We start from the raw sequence: 19,749 nt of genomic DNA on the forward strand, positions 1-19,749 counted from the left end.
GTGCTTCTCAAATGTAATGTTTTATGCGTTCTCCACAACCTGGTCCTCACAAGAACGTACTCAAGAGAACGTCCTCGGAGAATACACTCGGAGCATGAGAGTGTGGAGCATGATAGTATGCATATTGAGAAACACCCAAAGAGTCTACCAGAGTATTTCCAGATTCTCGACCCCACATTGACTCCACCATCACCTTCAATTGAGAGAGCTAAAGCATGAAACACACCAAGAATCTCACTGCCGATAGACTCACGATAGGTACCTATCACAGTGGGAGGCTGTTCCTTCTCTTGCTAGAACAAAAGCGGTACCTGCTGCGTGCCGACCCGGTAGTGGCAAACCCGATTCTACTTGTAGAATCGCAATGGAGAGAAATAATAAAGGCGTCTTTTTGTAGGCACTAACTCCGCCATGGTTCATTAAACAAAGCCTAGTGTCACAAAGCTGATGTGGATGCGGTGTAGGAGTCAGGCGCAGGACACAGAAGCTCAGTCAAAACGACTTTACTAGTTCACCACGACAATGCAAAAATAACGGGCCTCGAACACAGGAGGCGAGCGATTACGCAAACAGTGCGTAAATACACTAACAACAAAATACAATGTACACCAACGGACAGGCGGACAACAACACACAACTGCAAACAAAACCAAAGGAAACTTATAGGTGACATAATCAATACATAAGACGAAACAGGTGCACCAACAAGACAAAACCAAACAAACATAGAGAACATCAAGCGGTAGTAGCTAGTACTCCGGGGACGATGAACGCCGAAGCCTGCCCGAACAAGGAGGAGGAGCAGACTCGGCGGAATTCGTGACACCTAGGGAGAAAATGAATGGAGTTTTTGTAGGGTTTTTAGATAAAAGCTGAAAATAAGGTATGTGGTAAACACAGGTTCAGGAGATCTTAAATGTTTTGTTCTATGAGATAATCTTCATTAGCTTACATCACTTTTTGTGAATTTGGAAGAATTTTTATCATTTATAAAAGCACATAAAAGCTTCATAAATTATAAAGGTAATGTTAACTGACTGCTATTATCTCATAGAACAAAACGTGTTAACCTCAGACTGTGTTAACCTCAGACCTTGTTTTCGGCGTTTATTCCAAAACCCTATTCTTTAGCCATTCATTTTTTCCCCCCATAATGATGGCTGAACGAACCCAGAGAGGAAGAGGAAGAGAGAGACCCAACTCAGCGGAAAATCTGTCTCGCTCCAGCAGGTGGAGATCTTTCTTTGTTTGGCCCACCAAACAAGGACGTTTTGTATGGTCAACAAAAACATTAATAACATTAAGCATATGTTTTCGTTTCAATCGCCTCCATCTCCTCTAACTGAAGCAAATTGTAGAGATTTTTTTCTATTGATAATGTAAAATTAACAGCCATACAGAAAGACTCATGTGAAGGTGAAATTACAAAGGAGGAACTTCTGGATGCAATTAAAGACTTTAAGTCTGGGAAAACTCCAGGGTTGGATGGCATACCAGTCGAGGTATACCAAACCTTTTTTGATATACTCAGAGGACAGTTATTAGCATGTTTTAACCACTCCTATGTAAATGGTAGATTATCAGACACTCAAGAAGAAGGTCTGATTTCATTATTACTGAAACAGGATACAAGTGGAAAATATAAAGATCCAGTCCATTAAAAAAATTGGAGGCCGGTTACACTGCAAAAATTCTAGCAAAATGTATAGCGCATAGAATTAAAAAGGTATTGTCGGACATTATTCATTCTAATCAGACAGGTTTTTTACATGGAAGATACATTGGAGATAATATAAGGCAAGTACTGGAAACAATAGAACACTATAAAAAATCTGGGAAACCAGGCCTACTATATTAGCAGACTTCGAAAAGGCATTTGATAAAGTACGACTGGGGTTTATATATAAAAGCCTGGAGCATTTCAATTGTGGACAATCTCTTATAAATTGGGTTAAAATCATGTATAGTAACCCTAGGTGTAAAATAGTAAATAATGGCTATTTATCAGAAAGTTTTAAACTGTCAAGAGGAGTGAAACAAGGTTGTCCACTATCGGCATATCTATTTATTATTGCCATCGAGATGTTAGCTATTAAAATCAGATCCAACAATAATATCAAGGGATTAGAAATCCAGGGCTTAAAACAAAGGTGTCATTGTACGCTGATGATTCATGTTTTCTTTTAAATCCACAACTTGAATCCCAACACAGCCTCATAGAGGATCTAGATACATTTTCTAACCTCTCTGGATTACAACCAAATTATGATAAATGTACTATATTACGTATTGGATCACTAAAAAATACAATTTTTACATTACCATGTAGTTTACCAATAAAATGGTCTGATGGTGATGTGGATATACTCAGAATACATATCCCAAATGAAATAAATGATCTCACTCCAATACATTTTAATAGAAAGTTAGCAAAAATAGATAAGATCTTGCTACCATGAAAAGGTAAATACCTGTCAATTTGTGGAAAAATCACCCTGATTAACTCTTTAGTATTATCCCCATTTACCTATTTGCTTATGGTCTTGCCTACGCCTAGCAAACAGTTTTTTAAATTATATGAGAAAAAAATATTCCATTTTATTTGGAACGGCAAGCCAGACAAAATTAAACGGGCCTATTTATATAATGAATATGAATTCGGAGGACAGAAATTATTAAATATTAAAGCATTAGACCTATCACTAAAAGCTTCAGTCATACAAAAGTTATACTTAAATCCGAACTGGTTCTCTAGCAAATTAGTAAGATTGTCTCACCCAATGTTCAAGAATGGCATTTTTCCCTTTATTCAGATTACAACCTCTCACTTTAAATTATTTGAAAAGGAAATAATCTCCCAAATATCACTATTTCTAAAACAAGCCATAGAAAGTTGGTTGCAATTTCAATTTAATCCTTCAGAAACGACAGAACAAATAATGCAACAAATATTGTGGTTAAACTCAAATATACTAATTGATAAAAAACCTATTTCTTTTGACAAAATGTTTACAAAAGGTATAATCTTCGTAAATTATATTATCGGTAGGACTGGTGGAGTTATGTCGCACATGCAGCTAACAAAAACATATGGAAATGTCTGCTCTACACAAAATTACAACCAAATAATTGCAGCATTACCACAAAAATGGAAAAGGAAAGTGGAAGGGGGAAAAAGTAAGGAACTTGTCTGCCGGCCTTGCATTAAAGAATATAATTGGTTAAAGAAAATTGTGATAAATAAAAAAGTATACCAGTTTCATTTAAGGACCAAAGGATTGACAGCCGTCCCATATAGATTGCAAAATAGTTGGGAAGAGATTTTTGACGTACCGATTCCATGGCATAGTGTTTATGAATTGATACGCAAAACGACGCCGGATTCAAAACTTTAAATTATTATACAAAATTCTTGCTACCAATAGAATGTTATTTACAGTGAGGGAAAAAAGTATTTGATCCCCTGCTGATTTTGCACGTTTGCCCACTGACAAAGACATGATCAGTCTATAATTTTAATGGTAGGTTTTTTTTAACAGTGAGAGACAGAATAACAACAACAAAAATCCAGAAAAACGCATGTCAAAAATGTTATAAATTGATTTGCAATTTAATGAGGGAAATAAGTATTTGACCCCTCTGCAAAACATGACTTAGTACTTGGTGGAGAACACCCCCAAAGCATAATGTTTCCACCTCCATGTTTGACGGTGGGGATGGTGTTCTTGGGGTCATAGGCAGCATTCCTCCTCCTCCAAACACGGCGAGTTGAGTTGATGCCAAAGAGCTCGATTTTGGTCTCATCTGACCACAACACTTTCACCCAGTTCTCCTCTGAATCATTCAGATGTTCATTGGCAAACTTCAGACGGCCCTGTATATGTGCTTTCTTGAGCAGGGGGACCTTGCGGGCGCTGCAGCATTTCAGTCCTTCACGGCGTAGTGTGTTACCAATTGTTTTCTTGGTGACTATGGTCCCAGCTGCCTTGAGATCATTGACAAGATCCTCCCATGTAGTTCTGGGCTGATTCCTCACTGTTCTCATGATCATTGCAACTCCACGAGGTGAGATCTTGCATGGAGCCCCAGGCCGAGGGAGATTGACAGTTATTTTGTGTTTCTTCCATTTGCGAATAATCGCACCAACTGTTGTGTAGGTCTACAATCTTGTCCCTGACATCCTTGGAGAGCTCTTTGGTCTTGGCCATGGTGGAGAGTATGGAATCTGATTGATTGATTGCTTCTGTGGACAGGTGTATTTTATACAGGTAACAAACTGAGATTAGGAGCACTCCCTTTAAGAGTGTGCTCCTAATCTCAGCTCGTTACCTGTATAAAAGACACATGGGAGCCAGAAATCTTTCTGATTGAGATGGGATCAAATACTTATTTCCCTCATTAAAATGCAAATCAATTTATAACATTTTTTACATGCGTTTTTCTGGATTTTTTTGTTGTTATTCTGTCTCTCACTGTTCAAATAAACCTACCATTAAAATTATAGACTGATCATTTCTTTGTCAGTGGGCAAACGTACAAAATCAGCAGGGGATCAAATACTTTTTTTCTTCACTGTATATATTTGCGAGAAAAAAAACATATGGTTGGATTGGAAGTGATGCAGACAATTACATTGGTGGAAGTTACAATCTATCTGAAGTATTAAAGCTGATCTACCCCCTAAAAAATAAAAAATAAATAAAATAAATAAAATAAAAACATTAATTGCTTATTTGCTACATGAGATTTATTTGATCAAAAAGAAGTTTCATAACGCTTAAGTTGTTATGAGTGTACTGATATGGGCTCCCGAGTGGCGCAGTGGTCTAAGGCACTGCATCTCAGTGCTTGAGGCGTCACTACAGACCCCCTGGTTTGATTCCATGCTGTATCACAACCGGCCGTGATTGGGAGTCCCATAGGGCGGCGCACAATTGGTCCAGCGTCGTCCAGGTTTGGCCGGTGTAAGCCGTCATTGTAAATAAGAATTTGTTCTTAACTGACTTGCCTAGTTAAATAAAGGTAAAATAAATCAAATAAAAAATATTTGTAAGACACGTGACATCCCGCCAACTTTGAGAAAAAATACTTTATATTGGAGTTGTCTCAAGATGGCTATACATATTCATGGCATAAGGCTAGTAGCATAGCATCTCTCTCCATTGAATACAGGCGTTTGACGTCAACAACCCTCATCGAATATTGAAAAAAAGATTACAATAATGAGATGTATCCACCAATTCAAAGAATGGATAGGCGGGAGCTAGACAGCCCGCTGTGCCGCTTTGTGGACAACGACTTTCATTTTTAGTGCGGAGAGACATGTATGATGTCAGTATATCCATAATCTTTGACAAACCACAGGTAACTTGTTTCCAGGATTTAGGACTACAACCTTGCGAGCTCTATGCTCGTCAGTGGCCAACAACTAGACTTTGAGCCAATCAGAGGGCAAGAATCCCAACGTTGGGGAGCCAACAATTTTCTTTGTGGTACAAATAGGGCATTTTCTTCATACATCCATTGGATGAGCTAGTCACACTTCATATGCAATGTAGGCTATGGGATGGTAGCTAGCTAAGTGCACAGACGCAATGCACACAACACTAAATACTTCCTCCAAGCTAGCTAACCACTGTAGCTTGACATTATAATTAAACCACAATGGATTAGCTAGTTTCCATGAAACAGCTGCCTGTGTTAGCTGCCGAGTTAGTGCAGTGTCCTTAGCTAGCCAGCTAGCTATTTTGTGCGAGCTAGCGAATATGCTAACGTTAGCTAGCTAGCTAAACATTTGGCTATGGGCTGGCGCTGGCTGTATGGGATTATGAGAGTTCATTCAATTGTTTATTCATCATCTTGCGAAGTAGTTATCTAGCTGTAGCCATCTGGCTAGTATCAACAAGGGATTTCTACAAAATACCAACATTAGCGCAGATAGCTTCGAATCTAGACCATAAGCAATACGCACAGATATGCATTGTCAAGCAATGCTATTTTAAGGCTGAGTGGCTGACGACTTCCAAGGTCTTTGCTGTGTGAACACAAAACAGATTGACTGCCGACACTCTGTTCAGAGGTGTTAAGTACTTTAGGCAGGCAAACGTTTGGCAATCCTACCGGTGTGTCTAAGCTTTAATACACCCCACGCATTTCAGAATTTTTCTTCCCTGACTGTACTGATTACTCTCAGCATCACACATGGCCCTAGAGGCAATCACTAGTGATAGAAACTGCCAATGTAATGTGTGTGGGCTCCAGTGGTCTCTCTCCCTCAGACTGAATTATCATTATCAGCTGCAGTAGTGCAGAGGCTCCAGACTGAAGTACATAGCTTTAGCATTAGCACCACTTACCAGTGTGGGTTTTACGGTAGGACATTTCTCCTTAGGGTAGGGCAGAATTTAATTTGAAATATAAATCATATCATTACATTCATCTCTCTAGTGAAGATGTAATTGTTGTAAAATAAATTAATGACAGTAAAGACATTCTATGTAATTGGATTTGGTACAAAGATTACAAAATTTTGTAAATGAGTTGAGGAAAATATATATTTTTAATTAAACAAAACTCACAGTACTGTTAGAGTGGTGCAGTTTTGAAAGCTGGAAACCCACAAAGATGAAATCCTGTTCCCTTCCAGTTCTCTGTGAAAAAGATGTGTCAGACCAGAATGGCATTAATTCATCATATCAGTATCAGTATCTGGTAGTTGGTAAATACTCAAGGTAGTGTTTTGACGAGAAAATGATACGTTTCTGAAAACAGATACTGTTGCAGAGTGATTATGACAAACAGTCATAAATAATAAACATGGTTATGAGGAAATATGATTAAGAGTTGTCAAATACAACAACATATATTATCCATCATAGTGGGTTAGATGTTATTCTGTTGTTACTCACAGCCAGTTTAATCTAGGCATTTCCAGGCAGACAGATTTCTTGGGGATGGATTCTAGGGAATTGTTCAACAAAGACCTGCAGCCAAATTAAATTACATTTAAAGAGCATGTTGGTTAAATGATGATGCATATCTCATGAGATCTTAAAGTGATAAGCACAGTGGCATGATACTTACAGGAAAAATAAAGATATCAGCCCCTCAAACGATTTCTGTCTCAGAGATGCGATTCTATTTTCATCAAGAATCCTACACCCAGAGGGAACAGAGGGAAATAGATCCATTTATGTGTCACACTCCACCCTTTACATCTATGTTTGTTGACTTTGATCATGTAATTATCACGAGTTTCACATCCGTCACATTAGACAAAATGAATAGAGAGCTTCTGGAGCTATACGTGAGCTGTAATTATTGTTGTCAAAGAACAGTCTTAGGGGGCATTAGTACATAGGCCTTGATATCATCCCATCATGTATCACACATGAGGATTGTTAGCTACACCATAAATGTCACACTGTATTATACCTTATGCTCATTGCTTTCTTGGGAAAATAGTGCAGCACAAACAAGGTACTGAGGCATTCTCTGAGGCAGAGAATGAAGGTGGCTTTAAAGGGATAGTTCAAGATTTTGGCAATTAAGCCAAACCTTTTTTCTACTACCCAGAGTCAGATGAACTCATAGATACCATTTATATATCTCTGTGTGCAGTTTGACGGAAGTTGGAGGTAGTTTCTGGAGCGATTGCTAACTAGCAATCTATGGGATCAACTAGCGTTAGCGCAATCAGCTAGCTGATCCCATAGACTTCCAGTCATTGCGCTAATGCTAGTTAGCAATCACTCCAGAAACTACCTCTAACTTTCTTCAAACTGCATGCAGAGACAACAATGGTATCCATGAGTTCATCTGATTCTGGGTAAGTATGAAAAAGGGCCTATTGCCAAAATCTCTAACTATCCCTTTAAGGTCACTGAAAACAACTGCCCAGTGCAGCACATTTTCCAACAATATAAACAGGTGTTTTTGTATCAATTAGATAAATACTGTCTACCAATCTCATGAATCCCACTGAGGATCTCACAGCCCATCTGAAATTAGCCCACCCAACTACCTCATCCCTATATTGTTATTTATTTTGCTCTTTTGCACCCCAGTATCTCTATTTGCACATAATCTCTTGCACATCTAGCATTCCAGTGTTAATACTAATTGTAATTATTTTGCACTATAGCCTATTTATTGCCTTACCTCCATAACTTGCTACATTTGCACACACTGTATATATATTATCTGTTGTATTTTTTGACTTTATGTTTTTTTACCCCATATGTAACTCTGTGTTGTTGTTTTTATCGCACTGCTTTGCTTTATCTTGGCCAGGTCGCAGTTGTAAATGAGAACTTGTTCTCAACTGGCTTACCTGGTTAAATAAAGGTGAAAAAAAAGAAGAAAAAAAAAGGCACTGAAGCATTTCCTAATGAAGGTGTCTTAAAGGTAACTGAAAACATCCTCCACACCAGTTCACTTACAGCCACTCCAGGTTCCACAGGTCTCCAAAAATGCCAGCCTTCAATGATGTAATCCGATTCTGACTGAGAAATCTTATCACAGCAGGCCAGTTTTACAGGGAGGGAAAAACACACATAAAAGGGAATGAGGAGGTACATTTAAGATGAAAAGCCAGATATTCATATTTAATATGGGACAACATATAGTAAATAAAACAATATTGACAAAGGGACAGTTGTAATTGCAGATCTTACTGCTTCACTTTGAACATTCCACTGCTTGCAAGTAATATGGAATGAGGTAGGGTAGGGTAACACATCCATCTGTTCCTCATGCAAATTCTATCTGAGTGTATTAGGACAGAGCACTGACACCGATAACACCCTGGGACCCTCAGGAATACAGAGGAGAGACACTAAATCAAATCATGTTTTATTTGTCAATTGCCGAATACAACAGGTGTAGACTTATCCGTGAAATGCTTACTTACAAGCCTTTTCCCACTAACATTAAGCTGGATGTGAAAATAGCTGTGACAAGTGGAAAGTAGGAGTAGTTGATTTTGCTGTCAACTATCCAAGGCTAGCTGTCAGAGTGACTGGTATATAATCTCCAGGATGCCCTGTCCTCTGTGCGAATCCTGACGGAGGAGGATGAAGGGCTTTCATGTCTTCCTTTAATTACAGACCAGCCGGGCATCATCTGATTTATGTCTACTAGACCTGGGCGCTTCACATGTCTTAGGTTTGAATAGCGGAGAAAGACTACAGTATCTCAATCTGAATGTATTTACACTTCTCAAGGATGCGCCAGTAAATTAGTCAGTAAATTAGTAATTGACTGGTTCTCTTTTATTTCCCTAAATGTTTTGTTCTCAAGGAGCTCAACACAAATTGTTGGCCCACATACACATTCTACAGTACTACATACTACATAACTTTCAATACGTTTTCATGAAGTGTGATGTAGGGCAACGATTTGTGGTGATGAAGGGATGTGCACATGTTACCGCCGGTCAGACTGTGGCCCATAATGAATTTGGACTTACAGTCTTCTTAGTGAGTAGAGTCCTGAGAATGCCTGCTTGGCGATACTTTTGATCCTGTTGTCTTCCAAGTGTCTGTGGAACAGAAACATATTAAAAGGTTTTAATGAGAAAGCCCTGGTATAATGAGGAAGAAAATAAGATCTCATCAATAATGAGACAAAACTACATGATGATCGTCAGAGCGAGGATAATTATATTGAGGAGTATGTTAGTATGTGACAAACACAACTTTCTTAATTAACAACTTTCCAAAAACAATGGCTTTATCATTCAGTTGAATGGAGATACTGTACCATTCGAGGCCACACATTGTTGGTGGATGCAGTCCTCTCTGTTTATGGTGTAACATAGAGAGACTGGACAATCTGGACAATTATTTATGTAGGACATTCCACAAAACATGTTAACCTTCAACAGAAGTGGCTATTGAAGGTAAAGGTACGGCTACATCCTGCCTTTTCATAAGTATGGATGAATAGAAACATTTACTGAATGATATATATATATATTTTTAAACACATTTTTTTGGTGTGGCATTTTATTGTCCAGGGTTTTAACCCCTCTTTGTGATTTTTTAATTAACATTAGACATACAACTTGAATTGCATGCATTTAAAGGTCCTGAACAGTCATCCTATTTCCCAAGTAAAATATCAATATTTGTTCCCATTTAAAATGCTCAGAATTTTAGAAAATGTACATTATCTCTCATATTTAACTATCAGTAAAGCTGAAGGACCAACCTGAAGGACCAGGCTGAGTGGGTGGGAAGCTAATAGGCTGAGTGGGTGGGGAGCTCACCTTGACTGACAGTTCTTTGAAACACCTATCTATGTCAAGCAACTTAGACACAATGTTGCAGTGCGATCATCTCAAGCAAACAAGATTGATATTGCATGCAACATCTAATCCTGTCATACATCACATCATGGTTTCACAAATTATTTGGTTATTTGGTTATTGTAACAGCATCGATATATACAAAATTCTGGCAGTAAAATGTATATCCAAAATGAAACTGCCAGCACTGTTATATCAAGCTACCTAGCTATCTAGCTCGGTTCATGTTGGACAATTTCAGTTGAAACTGGACAGGGAAAGGTCTGGGTTCACTTCATAAATTATACATGTCCGGTTTGACATATCTCATCTGTTGCGGTTCGCAGAGGCACTGACAGGTGTGTTGACATGACAACTGGGTGGGAGTTCGGAACAGAGTCATAGCCTTCATTTTTCCATGCAGGATGGATGAAGACCTAGCTAGCCAGTAACTAGCTAACACCAGACACAGATAAAAGGGAAAAACTATAAGTATCTTTGCCACACACGAATAGGGGAAATCTATAGTTATATTTATATTACACCCTGCAGTCAAATGTTGGCACCAGTAGACTAGCTAGCTATGTAAACCACGCCCCTCTGCGAACACGCCTTCTGCGATGAAGGTTACAAAGCGGTACTTATTTATGTTTGGTAAGAGAATAAGACGTTACCGTTGGTATATTAAAATGACTGGCTAAATGTGTTGTCGCATACATCCCCAATAATTAACATTTATTGTCACGAGTCTTGTCCAGGAGGTAGTGCTGAGCGATTAACCAAAATGTCATTTTTCGTTTTTTAAACAACTAATTTACCAAATTATTTGAATTCCATTTCGTTCTGGTTTCTTCTGTGAGCTCAATGCACAGTTTCTCTAGAGATTAATCAGATCAAACCCAAACTGTGCTCTATAGTAGGACGTTTTAGTTTCCAACAGGCCAACATTCTACATAGTTTAGTGCAGAAAATGTGGTAATTAACTATATGACTATAATCCATTGCGCGCCTATTTGTCCAGTCTGTGTGGGGAAGACATGAAGATGGAGAGAAGAGAGAAGGTAAGATTTGTATTTGTATTTTACCTTTATTTAACTAGGCAAGTCAGTTAAGAACACATTTTTATTTACAATGACGGCCTACAGATTGAGAGGGATTGAAAGCAGTTGCTTCGTGAGGTATCTCTACCTGAAAATACATGATCTAACTGATTGATAGTTAGCATTCAGTAGTCATAAAAGTATGCCTTATTTACTTTGAATAACTATTTTTTCAGAAAGCATAGGCAGCAGCTCTATAGAGATGAGATGATGACTTAATAAGATTAATGACGAAAAACGCTAACCTGCCCAATAATCAATAATCAAATTTTACCTACAGTGAGGGAAAAAAGTATTTGATGCCCTGCTGATTTTGTGCGTTTGCCCACTGACAAAGAAATGGTCAGTCTATAATTTTAATGGTAGGTTTATTTGAACAGTGAGAGACAGAATAACAACAAAAAAATCCAGAAGAATGCATGTCAAAAATGTTATAAATTGATTTGCATTTTATTGAGGGAAATAATTATTTGACCCCTCTGCAAAACAAGACTTAGTACTTGCAGATCTTCTCCAAGTCATTAAGGTTTCGAGGCTGACGTTTGGTACCTCGAACCTTCAGCTCCCTCCACAGATTTTCTATGGGATTAAGGTTTGGAGACTGGCTAGGCCACTCCAGGACCTTAATGTGCTTCTTCTTGAGCCACTCCCTTGTTGCCTTGGCCGTGTGTTTTGGGTCATTGTCATGCTGGAATACCCATCCACGACCCATTTTCAATGCCCTGGCTGAGGGAAGGAGGTTCTCACCCAAGATTTGACGGTACATGGCCCTGTTGATGCGGTGAAGTTGTCCTGTCCCCTTAGCAGAAAAACACCCCCAAAGCATAATGTTTCCACCTCCATATTTGACGGTTGGTGTTCTTGGGGTCATAGGCAGCATTCCTCCTCCTCCAAACACGGCGAGTTGAGTTGATGCCAAAGAGCTCGATTTTGGTCTCATCTGACCACAACACTTTCACCCAGTTCTCCTCTGAATCATTCAGATGTTCATTGGCAAACTTCAGACGGGCATGTATATGTGTTTTCTTGAGCAGGGGGACCTTGCGGGCGCTGCAGGATTTCAGTCCTTCATGGCATAGTGTGTTACCAATTGTTTTCTTGGTGACCATGGTCCCAGCTGCCTTGAGATCATTAACAAGATCCTCCCGTGTAGTTCTGGGCTGATTCCTCACCGTTCTCATGATCATTGCAACTCCACAAGGTGAGATCTTGCATGGAGCCCCAGGCCGAGGGAGATTGACAGTTATTTTAGTGGTCCTCTGTAGCTCAGCTGGTAGAGCACGGCGCTTGTAACGCCAAGGTAGTGGGTTCGATCCCCGGGACCACCCATACACCAAAAAAAATGTATGCACGCATGACTGTAAGTCGCTTTGGATAAAAGCGTCTGCTAAATGGCATATTATTATTTATTATTATTTTGTGTTTCTTCCATTTGCGAATAATCGCTTCAACTGTTGTCACCTTCTCACCAAGCTGCTTGGCGATGGTCTTGTAGCCCATTCCAGCCTTGTGTAGGTCTACAATCTTGTCCCTGACATCCTTGGAGAGCTCTTTGGTCTTGGCCATGGTGGAGAGTTTGGAATGTGATTGATTGCTTCTGTGGACAGGTGTCTTTTATACAGGTAACAAGCTGAGATTAGGAGCACTCCCTTTAAGAGTGTGCTCCTAATCTCAGCTCGTTACCTGTATAAAAGACACCTGGGAGCCAGACATTTTTCTGATTGAGAGGGGGTCAAATACTTATTTCCCTCATTAAAATGCAAATCAATTTATAAAATTTTTGACATGCGTTTTTCTGGATTTTGTTGTTGTTATTCTGTCTCTCACTGTGCAAATAAACCTACCATTAAAATTATAGACTGATCATTTCTTTGTCAGTGGGCAAACGTACAAAATCAGCAGGAGATCAAATACTTTTTTCCCTCACTGTATGTACCAGCAACAATAATTGTTCATACTTTGTTGATCTGGTTTCATCCCAATATCATTGGATTTGAAGAAAAACATGTTTTTGACTGTACAGGACCTTTAAATAGATTCAAGTGCAGAGAAAGAAGGAACGGTCAAAAGAGGGGTTCACACTCACAGTCTCTCAAGGTGTCTGTAGCGGATGAACTGGTCTGGTTGGAGAGCTGTTATCTGGTTGCTGTTCAGCTCACTGAGGGTAGAGATAGCTGCTAGTTTGACTGCCACGACACCATCATAGATGTACACATTTTGTCCAGATGTTACAATACAATCTACTCTAGCCATCCCAATACCAATAACTGTGTTCTAGTGTTAGACTTCCCAAGGGTAGGAATCCAGTATACTCACAGAGCTGTTATATTGGAAGACACAGCTGGGACGCTGAGTAGTCCCTTTTTGTTACAATTTACTCTCCCGGCCTCACAGAAACATACCTCTGGGAACACGTCCAACACTGCAGGAGAGAAGCACAGAAGAAACATGCACACACGCAGATGCCCCACATACCATTTCCTGTAATTATTGTTTGATAGAATTCCAAGAAGTTTCTTGTAATTGCTCAAATGATTTATACTATTCACAGTAACAGAAGGATATGAATGGATGACCTCAATGTATGATTTCATATTTCAAATGGGTTGATTAAGTTTTTGCTTTACTTCAGCTTTAGTTAACGTATTATTAATGTAAAGCAGTGCATTTGCTTCTGAAAATATAATTTATACTCACTGCATTCCTTCGACTCTTCAACATTTTTCTTCATAAAGGCATCAAAAAGATGTGGCCAGCCGCTGTTGTCCACTGTACAGGGAAAGACGATAGAGACATGTTTTATTTTTGTGCATTTGTATATCTTTGTGCGGAACTTAATTGTGTGAAGTTATCAACATGTTTGTTCATATTTTGTGTGACTGTGACAAATTGCTTGATGAATATCTCAGTGCAGATTCATTGAAGCAGAAATTAGTATTCTAAATGCTATCTTATTTCCACCACCACTGCCCTCCCTCCCACTTCAACGACCAGACACTGCACACTAACCATCTGTTTACCCTCCTGTAACTGCTGTGGTTCAAGACTCACCACAGTTCTCCTCATCAGCTCCGTTAGCACAGTCCTGGACCCCATTGCAGTGGTAGAGCTGGGGCAGGCACACAGACAGGTTGCCACAGGGGAACTGGCCCAGTGAGCAGACATCAGCACCAGGATAGAGGCTGATGTCTGTGGATGATTCTAAAGGAGACACTAAAACATATCTGATTCAATCCAAAACTACGTTAAAATACTTTCTTATTTCTTATTTCAGAGAGCATGGCCGTATTTCGAGTATCAATGGATAGAAGTAATCAAAAACAAGATAATGAAGTCATAGGCGATACCAGGCGGTGTCAGAGGAAGGCCCAGAAAATTGTCAAAGACTCCAGACACCCAAGCGCTAGACTGATCTCTCTAATACCGCATGGCAAGCGGTACCAGTACACCAAGTCTGGAACCAACAGGACCCTGAACAGCTTCTACCCCCAAGCCATAATACTGCTAAACAAGACTGCTAAATAGCTAATCAAATGGCTACCTGGACTATCTGCATTGACCCTTTCTTGCACTAATTCTTCTATGCACACATAATGGACTCTACCCACACACTCACACATACTTTCAGTGGCTTGTGGAAGTATTCACCCCCCTTGGCATTTTTTTTTTTGGTGGGGGGGGGGGGTTGTATCATTTGATTTACACAACATGCCTACAACTTTGAAGATGCAAAATATTTTTTTTTGTGAAACAAACAAGAAATAAGACAAAAAAAACAGAAAACTTGAGCGTGTATAACTATGCCACCTTTTGCATCAATTACGGCTGCAAGTCTCTTGGGGTATGTCTCTATAAACTTGGCACATCTAGCCACTGGGATTTATGCCCATTCTTCTAGGCAAAACTGCTCCAGCTCCTTCAAGTTGGATGGGTTCCGCTGGCATACAGCAATCTTTAAGTCATACCACAGATTCTAAATTGGATTGAGGTCTGGGCTTTGACTAGGCCTTTCCAAGACATTTAAATGTTTCCCCTTAAACCACTCAAGTGTTGCTTTAGCAGTATGCTTAGGGTCATTGTCCTGCTGGAAGGTGAACCTCCGTCCCAGTCTCAAATCTCTGGAAGACTGAAACAGGTTTCCCTCAAGAATGTCCCTGTATTTAGCGCCATCCATCATTCCTTCAATTCTGACCAGTTTCCCAGTCCCTGCTGATGAAAAACATCCCCACAGCATGATGCTGCCACCACCATGCTTCACTGTGGGAATGGTGTTCCCGGGGTGATGAGAAGAGTTGGGTTTGCGCCAGACATAGCGTTTTCCTTGATGGCCAAAAAGCTCAATTGTAGTCTCATCTGACCAGAGTACCTTCTTCCATATGTTTGGGGAGTTTCCCACATGCCTTTTGGCGAACACCAAATGTGTTTGCTTATTTTTTTCTTTAAGCAATGGCTTTTTTCTGGCCACTCTTCTGTAAAGCCCAGCTCTGTGGAGTGTACGGCTTAAAGTGGTCCTGTGAACAGATACTCCAATCTCCGCTGTGGAGCTTTGCAGCTCCTTCAGGGTTATCTTTGCTATCTTTGTTGCCTCTCTGATTAATGCCCTCCTTGCCTGGTCCGTGAGTTTTGGTGGACGGCCCTCTCTTGGCAGGTTTGTTGTGTTGCCATATTCTTTCCATTTTTTAATAATGGATTTATTGGTGCTCCGTGGGATGTTCAAAATTTTGGATATTCTTTTAGAACCCATCTCTGATCTGTACTTCTCCACAACTTTGTCCTTGACCTGTTTGGAGAGCTCCTTTGTCTTCATGGTGCCGCTTGCTTGGTGGTTCCCCTTGCTTAGTGGTGTTGCAGACTCTGGGGCCTTTCAGAACAGGTGTATATATACTGAGATCATATGACAGATCATGTGACACTTAGATTGCACACAGGTGGACTTTATTTAACTAATTATGTGACTTCTGAAGGTAATTGGTTGCACCAGATCTTATTTAGGGGCTTCATAACAAAGGGGGTGAATACATATTCACGCACCACTTTTCCGTTATTTATTTTTTAGATTTTTTTTTTTACAAGTAATTTTTTTAATTTCACTTCACCAATTTGGACTATTTTGTATATGTCCATTGCATGAAATCCAAATAAAAATCTATTTAAATTACAGGTTGTAATGCAACAAAAAATGAAAAACGCCAAGGGGGATGAATACTTTTGCAAGGCGCTGTACACTGACACCCCAACACATACAGTGGGGAGAAAAAGTATTTGATACACTGCCGATTTTGCAGGTTTTCCTACTTACAAAGCATGTAGAGGTCTGTCATTTTTATCATAGGTACACTTCAACTGTGAGAGACAGAATCTAATACAAAAATCCAGAAAATCACATTGTATGATTTTTAAGTAATTAATTTGCATTTTATTGCATGACATAAGTATTTGATACATCAGAAAAGCAGAACTTAATATTTGGTACAGAAACCACATATCTGACCACAACACTTTCACCCAGTTCTCCTCTGAATCATTCAGATGTTCATTGGCAAACTTCAGACGGGCCTGGACATGCGCTGGCTTGAGCAGGGGGACCTTGCGTGCGCTGCAGGATTTTAATCCATGACGGCGTAGTGTGTTACTAATGGTTTTCTTTGAGACTGTGGTCCCAGCTCTCTTCAGGTCATTGACCAGGTCCTGCCGTGTAGTTCTGGGCTGATCCCTCACCTTCCTCATGATCATTGATGCCCCACGAGGTGAGATCTTGCATGGAGCCCCAGACCGAGGGTGATTGACCGTCATCTTGAACTTCTTCCATTTTCTAATAATTGCGCCAACAGTTGTTGCCTTTGTGGTATCTGAGGAATTTATGACTTTGCTAATGGTTTCAAATGGTTTTAGAGGATGTTGACTCAGCTTAAAGGGAGCATCTGGGGAGTAGTTCTATAGGGGCACCCTAAAGCCGAGGAAGTCTGTTAGGTGGCCTCCTGGGATTAGTCTGTAGGAAAAACACCCATATTATGTTACATAGGGCATAGGATATAAATACCATGGTTAAAACAAAGGAGGACAGAACAACATATTATTTTGGGTCGTTGTTCTCCAGATGTCTGCAGATATCTGTAAATTGACGCTGGAATACTTTGATATAATAAACCTTTATAATCAAAGGACAGTGTCAGCGGAATTCTTGTTCTCACAGCATCTCAGCATAGTTTTCTCGACACCACAAAATGGCGACGAGGTATTTAGGTCGTGTTGCGTCTTTTCTCAGCGTTCCATTCATGGGCGCCGATCTGACTCTCGCTCCAGAGTCCGGCAGATAAGGGTGAGTTTTCTCACTACTTTGAGCACTGGTCAGTTCATGTGTCTGTGTGTGTGCGTTGAATGAATGCACCGTTAAGAACTTGCGTGTGTGCTTTGCTGTTATTTGCTGTGGGATAGGAGTCCGTTCAAAATTTGTTTGCGTTGAAAGCAACGCAAACAGGGGGGAGTGTCTATAGGGATATTTTGCTTGAATAAAATTCAAAAAGAATACAGTGGGGAAAAAAAGTATTTAGTCAGCCACCAATTGTGCAAGTTCTCCCACTTAAAAGGATGAGAGAGGCCTGTAATTTTCATCATAGGTAAACGTCAACTATGACAGACAAATTGAGGAAACAAAATCCAGAAAATCACATTGTAGGATTTTTAATGAATTTATTTGCAAATTATGGTGGAAAATAAGTATTTGGTCACCTACAAACAAGCAAGATTTCTGGCTCTCACAGACCTGTAACTTCTTCTTTAAGAGGCTCCTCTGTCCTCCACTCGTTACCTGTATTAATGGCACCTGTTTGAACTTGTTATCAGTATAAAAGACACCTGTCCACAACCTCAAACAGTCACACTCCGAACTCCACTATGGCCAAGACCAAAGAGCTGTCAAAGAACACCAGAAACAAAATTGTAGACCTGCACCAGGCTGGGAAGACTGCATCTGCAATAGGTAAGCAGCTTGGTTTGAAGAAATCAACTGTGGGAGCAATTATTAGGAAATGGAAGACATACAAGACCACTGATAATCTCCCTCGATCTGGGGCTCCACGCAAGATCTCACCCCGTGGGGTCAAAATGATCACAAGAACGGTGAGCAAAAATCCCAGAACCACATGGGGGGACCTAGTGAATGACCTGCAGAGAGCTGGGACCAAAGTAACAAAGCCTACCATCAGTAACACACTACGCCACCAGGGACTCAAATCCTGCAGTGCCAGACGTGTCCCCCTGTTTAAGCCAGTACATGTCCAGGCCCGTCTGAAGTTTGCTAGAGTGCATTTGGATGATCCAGAAGAGGATTGGGAGAATGTCATATGGTCAGATGAAACCAAAATATAACTTTTTGGTAAAAACTCAACTCGTCGTGTTTGGAGGACAAAGAATGCTGAGTTGCATCCAAAGAACACCATACCTACTGTGAAGCATGGGGGTGGAAACATCATGCTTTGGGGCTGTTTTTCTGCAAAGGGACCAGGACGACTGATCCGTGTAAAGGAAAGAATGAATGGGGCCATGTATCGTGAGATTTTGAGTGTAAACCTCCTTCCAACAGCAAGGGCATTGAAGATGAAACGTGGCTGGGTCTTTCAGCATGACAATGATCCCAAACACAACGCCCGGGCAACGAAGGAGTGGCTTCTTAAGAAGCATTGCAAGGTCCTGGAGTGGCCTAGCCAGTCTCCAGATCTCAACCCCATAGAAAATCTTTGGAGGGAGTTGAAAGTCTGTGTTGCCCAGCGACAGCCCCAAAACATCACTGCTCTAGAGGAGATCTGTGTGAAAACCTTGTGAAGACTTACAGAAAACGTTTGACCTGTGTCATTGCCAACAAAGGGTATATAACAAAGTATTGAGAAACTTTTGTTATTGACCAAATACTTATTTTCCACCATAATTTGCAAATAAATTCATTAAAAATCCTACAATGTGATTTTCTGGAATTTTTTTCCTCATTTTGTCTGACATAGTTGACGTGTACCTATGATGAAAATTACAGGCCTCTCTCATCTTTTTAAGTGGGAGAACTTGCACAATTGGTGGCTGACTAAATACTTTTTTTCCCCACTGTACAATGAAGGAAAGGCCAGGAACTAAGGTAAATGTATACAAATTAGGACATTGTGAATCTAGGAAAGCCCTCTAACGAGGCGATCATTAGGATGGGCCGAAAAATCCTAACAGCACGTTAGGTGTATTTAGGTAAGTCCCGGGGACTTGAGGTTGTGGTATATATATTCGGTTGCAAGTTACCGCTCAATTTATGATTGACAAATTATATGTTTGATGTGACCGCTCATCGAAATGTCCGCGAACTCGTGGTAGCAGAAATTT

General features: G+C 40.1%; 1 protein-coding gene across 1 annotated transcript in view; it reads right to left on the reverse strand.

Annotated features, from left to right (window-relative positions):
- LOC311135977 (relaxin receptor 1-like) overlaps window positions 1-19,749 on the reverse strand; it is a gene marked incomplete at both ends in the record, with an annotated part of 43,901 nt that overhangs the window by 6,840 nt on the left and 17,312 nt on the right. The window contains 9 exons of the mRNA XM_084170022.1: window positions 6,579-6,650; window positions 6,909-6,983; window positions 7,084-7,155; window positions 8,442-8,513; window positions 9,470-9,541; window positions 13,475-13,546; window positions 13,705-13,810; window positions 14,086-14,157; window positions 14,440-14,589. Coding sequence (XP_084026148.1) covers window positions 6,579-6,650; window positions 6,909-6,983; window positions 7,084-7,155; window positions 8,442-8,513; window positions 9,470-9,541; window positions 13,475-13,546; window positions 13,705-13,810; window positions 14,086-14,157; window positions 14,440-14,589 — 763 coding nt within the window. The remainder of the gene's footprint in view (window positions 1-6,578; window positions 6,651-6,908; window positions 6,984-7,083; window positions 7,156-8,441; window positions 8,514-9,469; window positions 9,542-13,474; window positions 13,547-13,704; window positions 13,811-14,085; window positions 14,158-14,439; window positions 14,590-19,749) is intronic.

This window comes from Coregonus lavaretus (assembly GCF_964263955.1).
Source record: "Coregonus lavaretus genome assembly, chromosome: 10".
Classification (NCBI taxonomy): Eukaryota; Metazoa; Chordata; class Actinopteri; order Salmoniformes; family Salmonidae; genus Coregonus; species Coregonus lavaretus.